Consider the following 13,494-nt stretch of genomic DNA (forward strand, 5'->3'; position numbering starts at 1 on the left):
TGTTGTTAATCTGACACCTTAGGCAAGGGTTGCTGAGTTAAGTAAACGTAGCTATGTGATGTTCTGTGTAAACACAGCGGGCTGAAAACATGTTCGACTCTTAGAAATACTGCAGCATGTTGCACGGGGCCTAATTCCTATTGACTGCTGCTGATTGAAGAGAGTGTAAAATGAGTGCATGGAACAACATACATGACTCAAACTGTGTCTCTCCATTGTCCATAGTCATTTGGACCCTCTTGGTTGTATTTATCCAGGTTTTAAGATTCCCATTTTAAAAACCCCTTCAAGTAAATATGAATGGATTTTGCTCCGTATTGATTCCAAGGTGAACATCAATTTTTAACCGAATCAAAATCAGTGTGCCTTGTCACTTTAACAAAGAGAGAGCGACCTACATGATGTATGTACTTTTTTGGGAGGGGGGAGGGTTATAGAACATGTAACAAGATTAAAGCATTCTCAAAAATAACCACTAATCTGTTAGTTACAGTCGTTGCAGTGATCTCTCTACATACGGTTTCAAAAGCTCTGTTCTTTGGCTTTATAATGTAGCATGAAGTTAAAACCAATCAGTTGGTCGCACAACGGTCTGCTGTAGTTTGGCATATTTCAAAGAAATGAATCTTAAGAGCCTTACATTTAAATATAGTCCTGAATCAAAACCTGATTAACAATGTAAATTTAATGGATTAGTGTACAGATTAGGATGTTAAGTCGGTAGTAATTAATGTGTCAAATATTCCATTTTAAGCTGCTTAACTTAACTCTAATTCTGGTATTATAATATGCATTGTGCCACAAACTGACCTCTGCTGAATGAATCACAAAAAAGGTATATGTGAATGCACTATAATATATCCCTTTCTTATAGATTGTAAGTCCGTGTCACACTATGAAAGCTTCCTCACCCCGCCATACAAACAGCTACAAGAAGCCACTGATCTGGGCAGAGGCAGAGAAGTACAGACAAAGGAAACAAACAAACAAACCAACAAAAAAAGGACACAGAGGGAGATGCAGAGATGAAGAGAAAAATAAGGACAGCAGTGAACAATTGAAAGGAAACAGCCACATAAAAGAAAAGAAAATGGGGAAAGAGAGACAAAACCTACCTCAAGCTATCCTTCCTGTGCACAGTCACATACATTTCATACACCCTGCCCTGAGGAACAGCACCCGCTGGAACCAACAAACTGACTCCTGCAGGAGGAAGGACAGAGGAAGCAGAATGAATGAGTTTCATCACTGGATTTATCAATTTCACCATGCACAACTGAATTACTGAATGTGAAACCCATCAACACTTTATTAAGTAATGAATCATAATGATAATCTTTTTAAAGGCAACCCATGTAAAACCTTGTCTTAAATACTCCATTACAATGCAATATTTCACAGCCTTTGAAAGCTGCTTTTCATCAACAGGTCACACAACACATCTTTACCTTAATACAGCTGCTGCTTTCCTTTATTCTTTTTTTCCTTTGAAATCTTGGTTCATCACTAAATCATATGAATCTGACTGCAACAGTATCAACAAAGGTACTTACACGCTTAAGTATCTAATGAAGTCAGAGGCCAGTAGAGGAAATATATCTGAATAAATCACTAAAACAAACATTGCCACATATTCTTAACTTTACTGTGATCGCTGTTACTGATTACTGTTACTAATCAGCAAGAAAAATGATACAACTCTCCCTGTTTGCGGTCTTGTCACTGCACAGGAACCATTTTTGCTGTTAAACACTTGTGGCACGTTTACCAGAGTTGGGTACAATGAGGTGTCCTCCTTGGTTGTTGAAGGATCCATGAGCAGTACAGGAAGGATCTCGTGTTCGGGCCAAGCTCTGATTGCGAAGGTTCATGGTGTCACTGTTATCCAACAGGGACTGAGTTACCTATGTTGATAAAAGAACAGTAACAGTGATATTTTTTGACTTTTTTTGGAAGTCGAATTTCCCAGAGGAACCCACCCGAGGGATTAATAAAGTTCTATCTTATCTTATCTTATCTTATCTTATCTTATTAACAAAACATTACAGTATTGTATATGACACATGCTATTCAAATTGGCCTGGCATTTATATAGTATCTTCTAGTCTTACCAGCCACTCAAAGCACTTTATAGTACCAGCAACATTTACAGTGCTTTATCCTGTGCACTTTAAGTGTTTTTTTATCTCATACCCAAGAGCTCAAGCTAACATGCGTGTCCTAGGCCTGTAGATGGAAACCAAAGCTCCCAGAGAAAACCCACAGCAGCACAGGAAGAAGATGCACACTGTACACACTTACAAATCAGCAGAGCTACATTCACATTTGAAAACACTACTTTTTGAAAGCTCTGTTACACGTCTTTTAAACAAGAAGAACATGAATAGATGCTTGACTCTTTCTGCAAACAATGTTAGAGTAACCATGTAATAAGTATCTTTTTTTAACTCATTCACTGCCAGCCATTGGCAGTGAATGAGTTAAACCCATTGACTCATTCACTGCTATTGACGGCTATAGACGTCAATGGCAGTGAATGAGTTAATAGATCTTTTATGTGGGCAGACATTGTCCACCGTTATGCATAAAAGCAATATGCAAAAGCTTAAAGCGATAAGGGTGAATGAGGTTCAAAAATGCATAAGGAGAAAAAGAATGCAATGCGGTTTAAAGGATTGAATTCCTCTGAAAGACCTCGTGTCGGATCACATTAAATATGTAGCCTAAAGCAAAAACAAAACAAAGAAAAAGCAAAAGCAAAAATCTCATGAAAGTCCAGAGAAGCTTCACTGTGTCAATCTCATTTTTATTTTTGTCAGGACAAGAATTACAATGGAACTGTAATCGGTCCCTTTTCTTCTAAAATTTGACTTTATTGATCAATTATGCTTTTTACTTGCATAAGTTCCTTTTCTGTTCATTATGATGCCACAGGTAAGACCTCCATCTGCCTGGGGACGGGGGTGATGCATGATCACCTCAGGGTGAAATGTAAATGAAGGATTTGATATTCACTGTTTTACTCCAGCATCACACAAAGTTGAGAAGAACTAACGTCGCTAAACTAAGGATGAACACATCAGACTATAAACAAAGAAAATAAATAATAAAAAAATCCACAAATTACCTTGGCAAGGTCAGTCATTAGACACAGCATGCGATCAATTATAAAAAAACAAAAACAAAAAAGAAACAGATAAAATCATCAAAAGGTGGCAACTGATCTGTAGAGTTCAAAGATGGAGAGTTCAGCCCTCGTACTGCCTGAGGACAGGTGCTGTGATGAAACTGAGCGGTTTCATCTGTATTTGTGACAACTGACTCTAGTATGCATGCCATGTATTTGACAGAGCAGGGAGGGAAAGTGGGGCACTTAGCCGCATGTATACTAATGGTGTGTAGTGTCTTCATGTGACTGGGAAGACATGCGCAGCTGTGCTGTGCTGTAGAATCTCTCACACTGCTCTTGCAGATTAAATACAGACAGGAGGAAATAGCCTACTGTGATCACACAAAATGCTTTCAAGCAGAAAAAAAGATACAAGCTCAAGGATATTAGTGTTGGGCAACACTACCTTAGGAGACAGTTTAGACGTAAAGTCTCCTCCGAGGTCATCCTGAGGTGTGACCAGTCCAGAAGAGTTGTACACTTTGATCTTCAAGTTGGGAAGAGGATCCAGGAGAGGAGAGTTGGTCATTGGAATTTTGTCTGAAACATCATGAAGAGCATAGACTGGACCCCGATACATGGCAGCTGCATTTGTTAAGTCTGGCGGAGCAGTCAGCAAATCAGCTAGAGGGGTAAAATTGACACAAGAAGAGAGACAGAAGCACGAGAGAATTTACAACATGATATCAGAGCGGTTCAGGGAAAAGACAGACCAGCTAAAGTAAATCTATGGTGTTGTATAGTGCAGTGTGTGTGTGTGTGTGCGTGCGTGCGTGAAGCTGGGGACAGATGTGTAGAAGTTGTAGCAAGATCAGTGAGAAGGAAAAAGGGGGAGGAAGAAGAGTCAGTCAAGGCTGCTGATAAGCTATCAGTGTCTGGGATAATACATTGCTGTACACGGGGGCATGACCTGGCTGCATGAAGGACTAGTCATGGCTGCTGAACAGAGAGACAGAGAGAGCAAGAGACTTCTACTTCACCTCAAAAAACACTCAAATCTCCAGGAGTTAAACATGTGTATTATCAAAACTATCTCACAACACAACAGTTCAGTTTCAAGCTGTGCTATAAGCTCTTAAAACTCTCATCAGAGTCTACTTTCTTCCAAACCGAAATAACATTAGTGCGTACAGAGTGACATTCAACTTGTGTTAATACTCATTCATGTATCTATTTTCCACTATTTGGAATAGGTATAATACATAATATACATTTATGTGATGATACACTATATGAACAATTTTTTATGACATTATTAAAATCATCAGACTATGTTACTTTTGAAAATACACTGAATGCTGTCATTTCAATCATAATTCAGGCCAAAGGCACTTTGATCTTTGACTAACATTCAGAGCCTCTCATTTGTTTTTCATGTCATTAGTCATCACACGCTTCTGATTTACTACATCTTTCATTGTAGATGTAATAAGTTACAAAGTCTCCCATAAACAAAGTAACTGTTTAACACACTATATTTAAAAAATTAGAAGTCTGTCACTTCTAATCAGTAAAATTCAAATGAATAAAAAAAAAACCCCTATCCTTTGACTTGTATAGTTTGATCTGAGGCTGCAAAACGTGTTAGAGTCTTTGTATATCCTGAAGTTTTTACCCTGCTCTTTCTTAAGCTGGCACAGCTGACGTATGCTAATGGGGGAATCTTGACTCTTTTGATGTATTGCAAGCAAACAAGCAGCCCACTTACACACAGAAGCACTGTCATAAACAAAACACTAGTGCATTGTCACAGGTTGGTACTACAAAAGCACTCGCACATGCAAATGTGCCTTGTGTACCAACAACACGAACACTATAAAGCACATACTGATACACACACCATAAACATGTGCCACATGCACTATACATGGGAAGGGATAGGTAAGGCTCTCCTGTTGATTTCCTGTTGTGCTTATTGTGAAAAGGTTCATGCACACTACATCAATACTGTATGGTAATAAAAGTGCATGAGACACTGAATTATAGCTATAACCACCACAGCAACAGCAGGTTCACGCATGGCTTCTTTAGGATCCATACAGTACTGACCTATTGTTTTTTAATCATAAAATAAATAGTTAAGTAATTACAAATGCTTTGATATCACTCACAGTAACAGCAATGTTTTGTCTGCTAGAATGTTAGCCTCAGTTCTTTTAGATAGTTCTGCTGACGGACATTTACTTAAACTTCATCAAAGCCATTCAAGTGAATGTGCTTCGAGCAGCCCTGTAACAGTTCTGTAGAACCATCTTGCTATAACCACGTTAGAAGCACAGAAGCTACCCTAAGGGCAGAAGCACAACAGAGCTTACTTCTACACAAACCCCTCTCAGAAAATTCTGCAAATATTCAAGATTTAATTGGGACTGAGATCACAAGAAGACCAGTTACCTATTAAGGAACAAATCCCGATTATTTTTTTGGGCTCAGACTCTGAAAACCTGTTGTTCTCTCTAAGAGTCCATCCATTCTAATTTTAAATTTCCTTCATTGTCACCCCCCACCACCACCACTAACATGTATGCACGAACACACGCGCACACACACACATCTGTTGCCTATCACTCTCTTCCTTTCTCTATCACCAGGCTGTTTACCCTTAAAGCCAGCGGGTATTCCTGCCAAATCATCCCTGCTGAAATTTAATTAACAACTAACAGAAAGCCAGAGAGAGAGAGTGAGAGAGCGAGAGAGTCAGAGAGAGCGAGAGAGTCAGAGAGAGAGAGAGAGAAACACGCTGGGACATAATTCTTCATTAATTGTAATCGGAAATGGTCCCTCAACACAGAGTGACATGCATCCTAATGTTTTACTGATAAAATGTCACACTGTCTCTACACATAGGAACAAGTTTACTCCTCTCCTGTCCACACACACATGCACAGTCATGCACAACCATTTTAGCTCACTGTTAACCAATTAGCACTGCACACCCTCATCATGCACACTATGGTTTCAATGTTAATGTTCGGCCACAAATGAACACACCGTTAAAGAACACTCTGAAATATTTGCAAATGTAACCCTTTTCAAAAATGCTTTTCATATGGAGACCATAAAGTGCAGCTGACTATGATGAAAACAGACTGAGCGTTTGCTTAGTTTCTTTTAGAGTGTGTCATTCAAAGTTGTGGAAATGTATGAATACATGTCTGGCTGTAGGATCTACTCGCTTCACGTAGGCGAACTTTTACTGCGTTTGTGCAGGTCTGTGTTAAGAGATTTTAAATCAAGGTGTTTATGTCATTTCTTTCTACAAGAATAACCCGACCTAATGGCATCTTTGGACTGACACCTGATTAATACAAATTCCCTTCCTCTTCCTGGCTTTTCCAGTAAGCTTTTAACTCTGTGGACGTGTGCAGAGAGGAAGAAATGACAATACAGACAGCAGACAGTGAAATATAGCTCCATTTTAAAAGGAAGATAAACATGAGGGAGTGTCTGTTGTGGCTGGAGTCACATAGCTATGGGAAGACAGAGACACGGAGACTGGGATGAAGGGAGGAGGATGCTGATAAACAGGAAATATGATTGAACTGAATGTGCAGATATGAAGGTCGAGGGGGAAAAAGTGAAGAGCAGAATGAGAGTGACAGAGAGAGACTCTTTGATGGAGGAGAGCAGTGTCAGGTGGAAAGAGATTAATCCAAAACATCAGAGGAAGCAGAGAAATGAAACAAAATGATACTAGTGTCAAAGCTCTAAAGTGGATGGGACACACAACAATATTTCAATTGACAAATGGTCATATCTGTTGTTTTCTATCAGTCTCTCTGTGTATTTATCTCTCTATTGTATCAATCAGTGGCTATAGTGATACTCTAGGACAACTTCTAGTGCTCTCTTTGAGAGAGCACAAGGTAGGCAGACCCTTGCTGTCAAGTTCCTACTTAACAGCAATTATCCGACTAGCCTGAGTAGCCTTCAGAATCGGTTTAAAGTGAGCATAGCAGGGATATTTTGAAGTAAGGTTGTATGTAGTCTGACTGAAACTGGATTTTGGGGCAACCAAGATAGATTTTTCCTCTTTATCCTGCCAAACAGACAGCTCTGTCTGGAGAGGAACTAAAGTTCTCTTCAAGCCACCAGCCTTCTTTGACAAAATCTGTAGCTTTACATAGAAAAACTTTTTGTTTTGACATTGAGGGTGTGCTGATTGCCATCTATAAGGGTAATACAGTGAATATAAATAAGTACATCACATAAGTCAACTTGAAAGAGTTCCAGCTGACCCTGATTCTGTCTCCAACCATTGTAGTGTTTCTGTTTTGCTGTCATACCAATATTGATGGACCATTGAGCTGCACAGGCTAAATAATTTCACTGCATTTAAACACCACTTCAAGGTGGTTCATAAAGAAAATGATTGAACTTGCTGTACCTGTCTTTATTGTAATACATTTTTTTCTTTAGAAAGACACCGTTGCGTCGGAGAAGAAGAACAAAATTGCTTTTAAACTTGTGTTGGATGCATATAAATATATATAGATAGATATACTGTAAACATTCGGTATAGAGTTTCTGTATTTCCCCTCAGAATCAAATGTCAAACGCTCATTACCTGATCTGGCTGTCTTGATATTAACAGACTGGAAGCCTCCATTTAGTGCCGATGTGTCAATGATGTCAGAGTCAAAGTCGCGGTGCGTCTTGCGATAGACAAAGAGCGCCACGATGACAGAGATGACCAGGCACATAATCACTGCGATCACTATCCCCACATAGAGCGCCACATCATCTGTGCTCGGGGCAGCTGGAGGGGGACGAGAGAGAAGAAGACCATGTTAGACACGTACTGATGAATCAAGACCCATTCATACTTTAAATACCTTCTTAGGAGAAACTGTACATCAGAAATGTAAGTGGCTATAAACAACTTAGATAATACTTGTGGGGCAGTAGGGTGCTAACAGAGAATAAAATACTTTTATGAGTCTGTCATTCGTAATTTGTGTTTGACAGTTTCACTTTTACCTCATACTTCAATTCAGACTCAAAGGACAAGTACTATGGGTTTCATTTCAACTGAACCTTTCAAACAGCCCTCCAGCTCGTGTAATATAATAATTTGTCTACACAGACAAAGACACCTTTCATAAAAAAAAAAAGAAAATTACCAACTCTTGAAACTTAATAAGGCTGTTAATTATTTTACAGGGGGGTCCTAACAGCCATTTTCAGTTGTACTCTGGCTGGAACAATGGTTAAACTGTCATTCATGAGGCACATCTTGAAGCAGAAGACGGATCTAAATTTTTAACTGATGGTTGATGCAGATGGTAAAAGGTATGTGACACACTTAAGGATGAAGAGGAGAAGAAATGAGAAAAGGATGAAAGGAAACGAAATCGCTGGGGATGAAGATGAGGATGTAATTGGAAGGAAAGGCAATCTGTGGATAGAACACACATATGGAGAGTGCAAGTGAATAGAAATGAACTGAAAGGAGAGTAAGAGGTTGGCTGATAAAGTCAAAGGAGAGCGAAGAGAGAAGACAGTGAAATGGCGAGGAAAGGAAAGAAGCAGAGGAGAGGAGATAACAGCAAAGCAGGCAAAGGAAGTAGGAATGCACTTGAACTTCAAAGCAGCAAAACAAACAAGCCTACATATTTAATATGAAAGTGCCTGAGAAACTCTTAGTGTACTCTCACTGTTAAAGAACTGCTCATAATCATGTCCTGTGTAGCGGGTGGGAGGGGATTTGTCTGCAGCTATTAAGAAGACTGAAAAGTATAGGAATCCTGCTTTTAATCCACCCTTAAAGTTGAGAGGCAGATAACAGGCTTTTAGCTACAAACAGCCTGAGTCATTTGCTAAAGGATTTGCTGTTGTCGCATCAGAACAAGTTCATAAAGCACGAACTTGATTATGCATGAAAGAATGTGGCACACAAACATTCACGCTTACACATGCTAACACACGATGCACATATTCACAGAGGAGAGGTCATCTGTGACGCTGCTGGTTACTCACTTGCCACTTGAGGGAGCTATGAGCCACTTTTAGTGTCCCTCGAGAACCGAACACGAGGGTCAGGCTTTCCCCCTTTTTTAAAAGTTAAGTTCGAGAGAGATGTGAACAAGGTCTCTCTGGGCACTTTGTTCATTACAAAAAAATTATTCTGACCTTTTTGGCAAACACCACAATGTTGACCATCCCACTAGAAGCAGTGTAATGCTTTTGATCATTTTTAAAACAAAATATTTCACAACAGAACGTAGAGACGTTCACTTTGCCTCACATAACAGTAAACTGCATCATTAGGTGTGAGCCTATAGCGTGAATATGTCACTTGTAGCTATTTTTCCTTCTCCTGCCATTTATAGAGAACACAACGAATCAGTTAACAGAGACAACCTTCTGCAGATCAGTCAATATTGCCGTGGACTAAAGCATCGTTCCTGCCTCCACACGAACGGTCTCACTGACTGAATGCTGCTGTCTAGATCGACTTCGGAAAGACCGCGCCTCGTGTGTCACACAAGCCACACTGTGGCAGAGGGGAAAAAATCATTCCTATAATTTGGGTTTACAACCTCCCATCTGTGTTTAACGACAAGATTTACAGCACTGTGGCTGTTTGCTATAGCTGCCAAATATCTGCTCTTCAGATTTAGCACAGACGCAGAGCACCACCTTTAAATCTTCAAAGTCTACCTCAAATAGGCTTTGTGACATGCAGTTACCAGTTTTCATTCTGATGTTGCCTGTCGAAAATTCCCCGATGCCCCAACTTCCTTGCTGTGTAAAGATGCCCTGTTATCAAGGTCCTTGCAATTGCCAAAGGGGAATAGAATTGGATAATCCTCTTAAGTACCAATTCCCTGATCTTAATTATGATCATCATCATCCCCATCTATTAAAAGAAACTTTATCTTGTGTCTACTTTAAGTTGAAGGTCTAGAACTTCACAGCACATGCAAAGTCAGAAAGCCTCAAGAAGCATCACTTCTCAGCTCACTTATCCCAGTCTCCTACAGTGGTTTGGGACACTTTAACTAGGCTATAGCCCTGTTCTCAAAATATAAATGTATGTTTGAGTGCATCTGTGTGTTTGTGTGTATGCACTGACTGTAACTTGTTTTATCTCAGTGGACTTAAAAGCCTTTCTTCACTCTCTATCAGTTTATATCCCGTCCCCTTTACATCTTTTACTCCCTCAGTAACTCACACCTCTCTCTGACTCCCTCTGTTTCCATCTGTTTGATTTGTAGATGAATGAAACAACATGTCCCATTAGAGCTTCCACCTGCCTGAGTAACCTACATACAACTGCTTGATACCAAATGTTTGTTTTTTTATTCGTTCCCTTTTTTGTCCTAGATTTGTCTTTTTATTTCTACTTACACATAACCATCACAATATGACAAACTTGCACTTATAAATGGTGCTTAGTGAGACTCATACAAAGACGACCGTTTTTAAAGTAAATGAACAGCACTGATTCCAAAGTTGTCACTTATTTCATAGACTATTCAAAACCCCAGTGTGTCTTTTTTTAATGAAAAAAGACATTTAAAAGAGTGAAAATACACCTTTATCAAAAATGAGACCTTTTTAAAAATTTGAGCTAAGTAATAAAATACATATTGTGTCCCATGTTCTCTCCCAGCGACAATGACAATTTTAGAAATGTGAAAAAAAGCGCTAATGCACAGTATCTTTTCTTGGGCACTCAAGTTGTCTAAGCTCTCTGTATGCATCTCTTTCTTTAGTCTTTCATTTTCATTGTGCTTTCACATAAAACACAAAGTGCTGCTTGGGCTGAAAACTGCCTTTTCTGTAATTCTGATGCTCTTTTGTTGTCTGACTAACTGCATAATAGGCCACACTTTTCTGACATGATTGTGACTAAAAAAAGGAACTGAACAGAGTGCAGTCTGACTAAGGACTGATAGATGCACACCGATATTCACTTTTATGGGTCACAGTCAATGGATAGACAGATACGCACAAACGGACATGTCTATTTCCTGCGCCTTTTCTCCCTTACCTGATACCCCCTCCCCTGCACCTGACAAGCAGTTTCATGTTCAACACAATCACCAGCACGGCTAGCTAAATTGGATTTAGATTAAAAATATGTACCTTTCAACAAAAAGACCTGAAATGACTTAAATAATGACTAAATCACCTGGGAAGGAAGACAAACATTTAAACACCTCATCTGTGATGTTCCGGCAAGTGCTACCTGACAGCCTCTCTATAGAAGACAGAATCTTCTAAAGGTCAGGAGACACACACATGCACACACTAATAATAATATATAGGCCACACACACACGCACACACAACAGATATACATGCAAGTGGTTAAAGATTTGACAGTGGTGTGGGAATGCTTGGTTTGTACAAATTTAGGAGGCATTAGTGTGCTCATACAGTTGAATTGTGGAGACATAACTCCCATTTGGGGTCTAAAAGTGTCATTTTGCAAATGTATTTCCAATTGGTAATGCTTTGGTGGACCTCGGTATTTGATTCTGATGTTAGCTTTTATTAAAGAATGGCACAAAATGTAAAATATTTTACTCTTATGTAGTTGTTTTGCACAATAGTTATACCTTAAATTGTACATGTTTGTTTTGTGCTCACAGTATGTGTGTAATGTCAAATGCGGCTTAGCTGCAAAGCCAAGGTGATTTTGCCAACGTTGCTTTTTTGTTTTGGGAGCAAGATTTGAGCGACTCATTGCATCATAGCTGCTGCAGCTGAACTGACTTGATCTCTGAGGATTTAGTGACATGTAGTGTGGAACCAAATGCATCAGCCAGCGTTGGCACTGTACACTACACGTGCTTACATGTGAACAAACCTGAAGACCCAGGAATTTGGAGCAATTGTACACACACTCAGTTTTACATGCAGTCGGTAACACACATGGGCTAGCGGAACGAAGCCCCGGTCCACCATCACTCAGCACGGATCACTGTCTATCAATTGGCCCAGCTTTTTGTCATTCTCGGAGTCTGTCCAATCTGCCACAGCGAGGATTTAAAGAAGGGGGAAACAAGGATAACTCAGATTAAGTCATCTCTATCTTTTCTGTGATCTGCATCCAAAGCAGAACTGTGGACAATCACTACTTGAAACTCATTCAACTGCCTTTTTGATCTTGCTTGGCACAAACATGCGGACACCAACACCAACTCCTGGCAGATGCATCTGTTCTAAGTAACTGTCAGGGGTGATTGAAAGGGGGGGTGAGAGAGAGTGAGCAGTCATTTCTAAATGTGTCTGTGCTTCAAGAATGGTTGGGGAAAAAAACTTAATGGTTAAAAGTGTCAAGAAATAAAATATGGAATCACTTGAAAGGCAATAAAGCCAGAAGGTGTAATTCTATGACTACAACAAAGTTTGCAAGGAAAGTCATTAGAGCTCATGCATTCTTTAACCCTGTAACACAGTGTAATTGCTGATATTTAATGAAGTGTAACTGAATGGGACATTATGACCTCTCTCGGTGTATCCTGGCCACAGTTATGAATAATAAAATACTACCAATCTCTCTTTTCACACGATGGCTAAATCACATTTTCACAAAACAAACAAGGTACAATACAAATGCATAATGAAGCCGTTCAAATTATAATAATTTTGCTGACATTTGCTTTTTGAGCTTTTCAGCCTCTATTTATGAACCACCCTGAGATAAGAGCTGATCAGCCATCAGCTGTCCTCCCTTGTGAAGCTGTCAACAGTGAATGCAATGCAACCATAAGGAATGACAAGGGATTTCATTGTGAAACCTATCATAGGTGTGACTGACAGATGTTGTTAAGGTAAATCTACTCTGTAAGTTATTAAACCATGGCTTCTTGGTATAGTGGTTTATGTATTCACCTAACAAGGAAAAAAGCCCAGGTTTCACCAAGGAGGAGTCTGAGATTCTTTTGGAGTTGCATCAGGAAGGGCGACCAGCGTAAAAATCAGCCAAATTAAACAGAGTAGAGCTACCTGTTGTGGTGACAACCTGTTAATAAGAGAGCAGAGAAAAGCAGCTTTATCGGGACTGGATTTCTAATCAGAGAAAAATGGCTGAGAAGGATGTTTTGAAAAGAGAAATGTCAGCACCTGTTCATAATTATTTAGTCTCTTATTTGGCTTGGATGCTATGGCAAGTTAAAATAACTATGAAGGGGAAACTAAAATGATAATAACCCAAAAAAAGAATAAAAAAAGAAAACAAAAAAGAAATTACTCATATACTGTGGGCAATAGGACACATCAGTATCAGCACAACTATACTTATGAAATATAAACTGGATTAAAAAAAACTGTCAAAAATTAAATTAAATGATCAAGCCGCAACTGGAATGA

At 39.3% G+C, this 13,494-nt stretch overlaps 1 protein-coding gene across 1 annotated transcript in view; it reads right to left on the minus strand.

Moving 5' to 3' along the window:
- LOC102212007 (netrin receptor UNC5C-like) overlaps positions 1-13,494 on the minus strand; it is a 180,561-nt gene that overhangs the window by 13,592 nt on the left and 153,475 nt on the right. Inside the window, exons 8-11 of the mRNA XM_005722072.1 lie at positions 7,737-7,928; positions 3,576-3,793; positions 1,769-1,904; positions 1,116-1,203 (exon numbers count right to left, since the gene is read on the minus strand). Of these exons, the coding sequence (XP_005722129.1) occupies positions 1,116-1,203; positions 1,769-1,904; positions 3,576-3,793; positions 7,737-7,928 (634 nt within the window). The remainder of the gene's footprint in view (positions 1-1,115; positions 1,204-1,768; positions 1,905-3,575; positions 3,794-7,736; positions 7,929-13,494) is intronic.

Source organism: Pundamilia nyererei, unplaced genomic scaffold (assembly GCF_000239375.1).
Source record: "Pundamilia nyererei isolate P.nyererei 1_Seehausen unplaced genomic scaffold, PunNye1.0 scaffold00006, whole genome shotgun sequence".
Lineage (NCBI taxonomy): Eukaryota > Metazoa > Chordata > Actinopteri > Cichliformes > Cichlidae > Pundamilia > Pundamilia nyererei.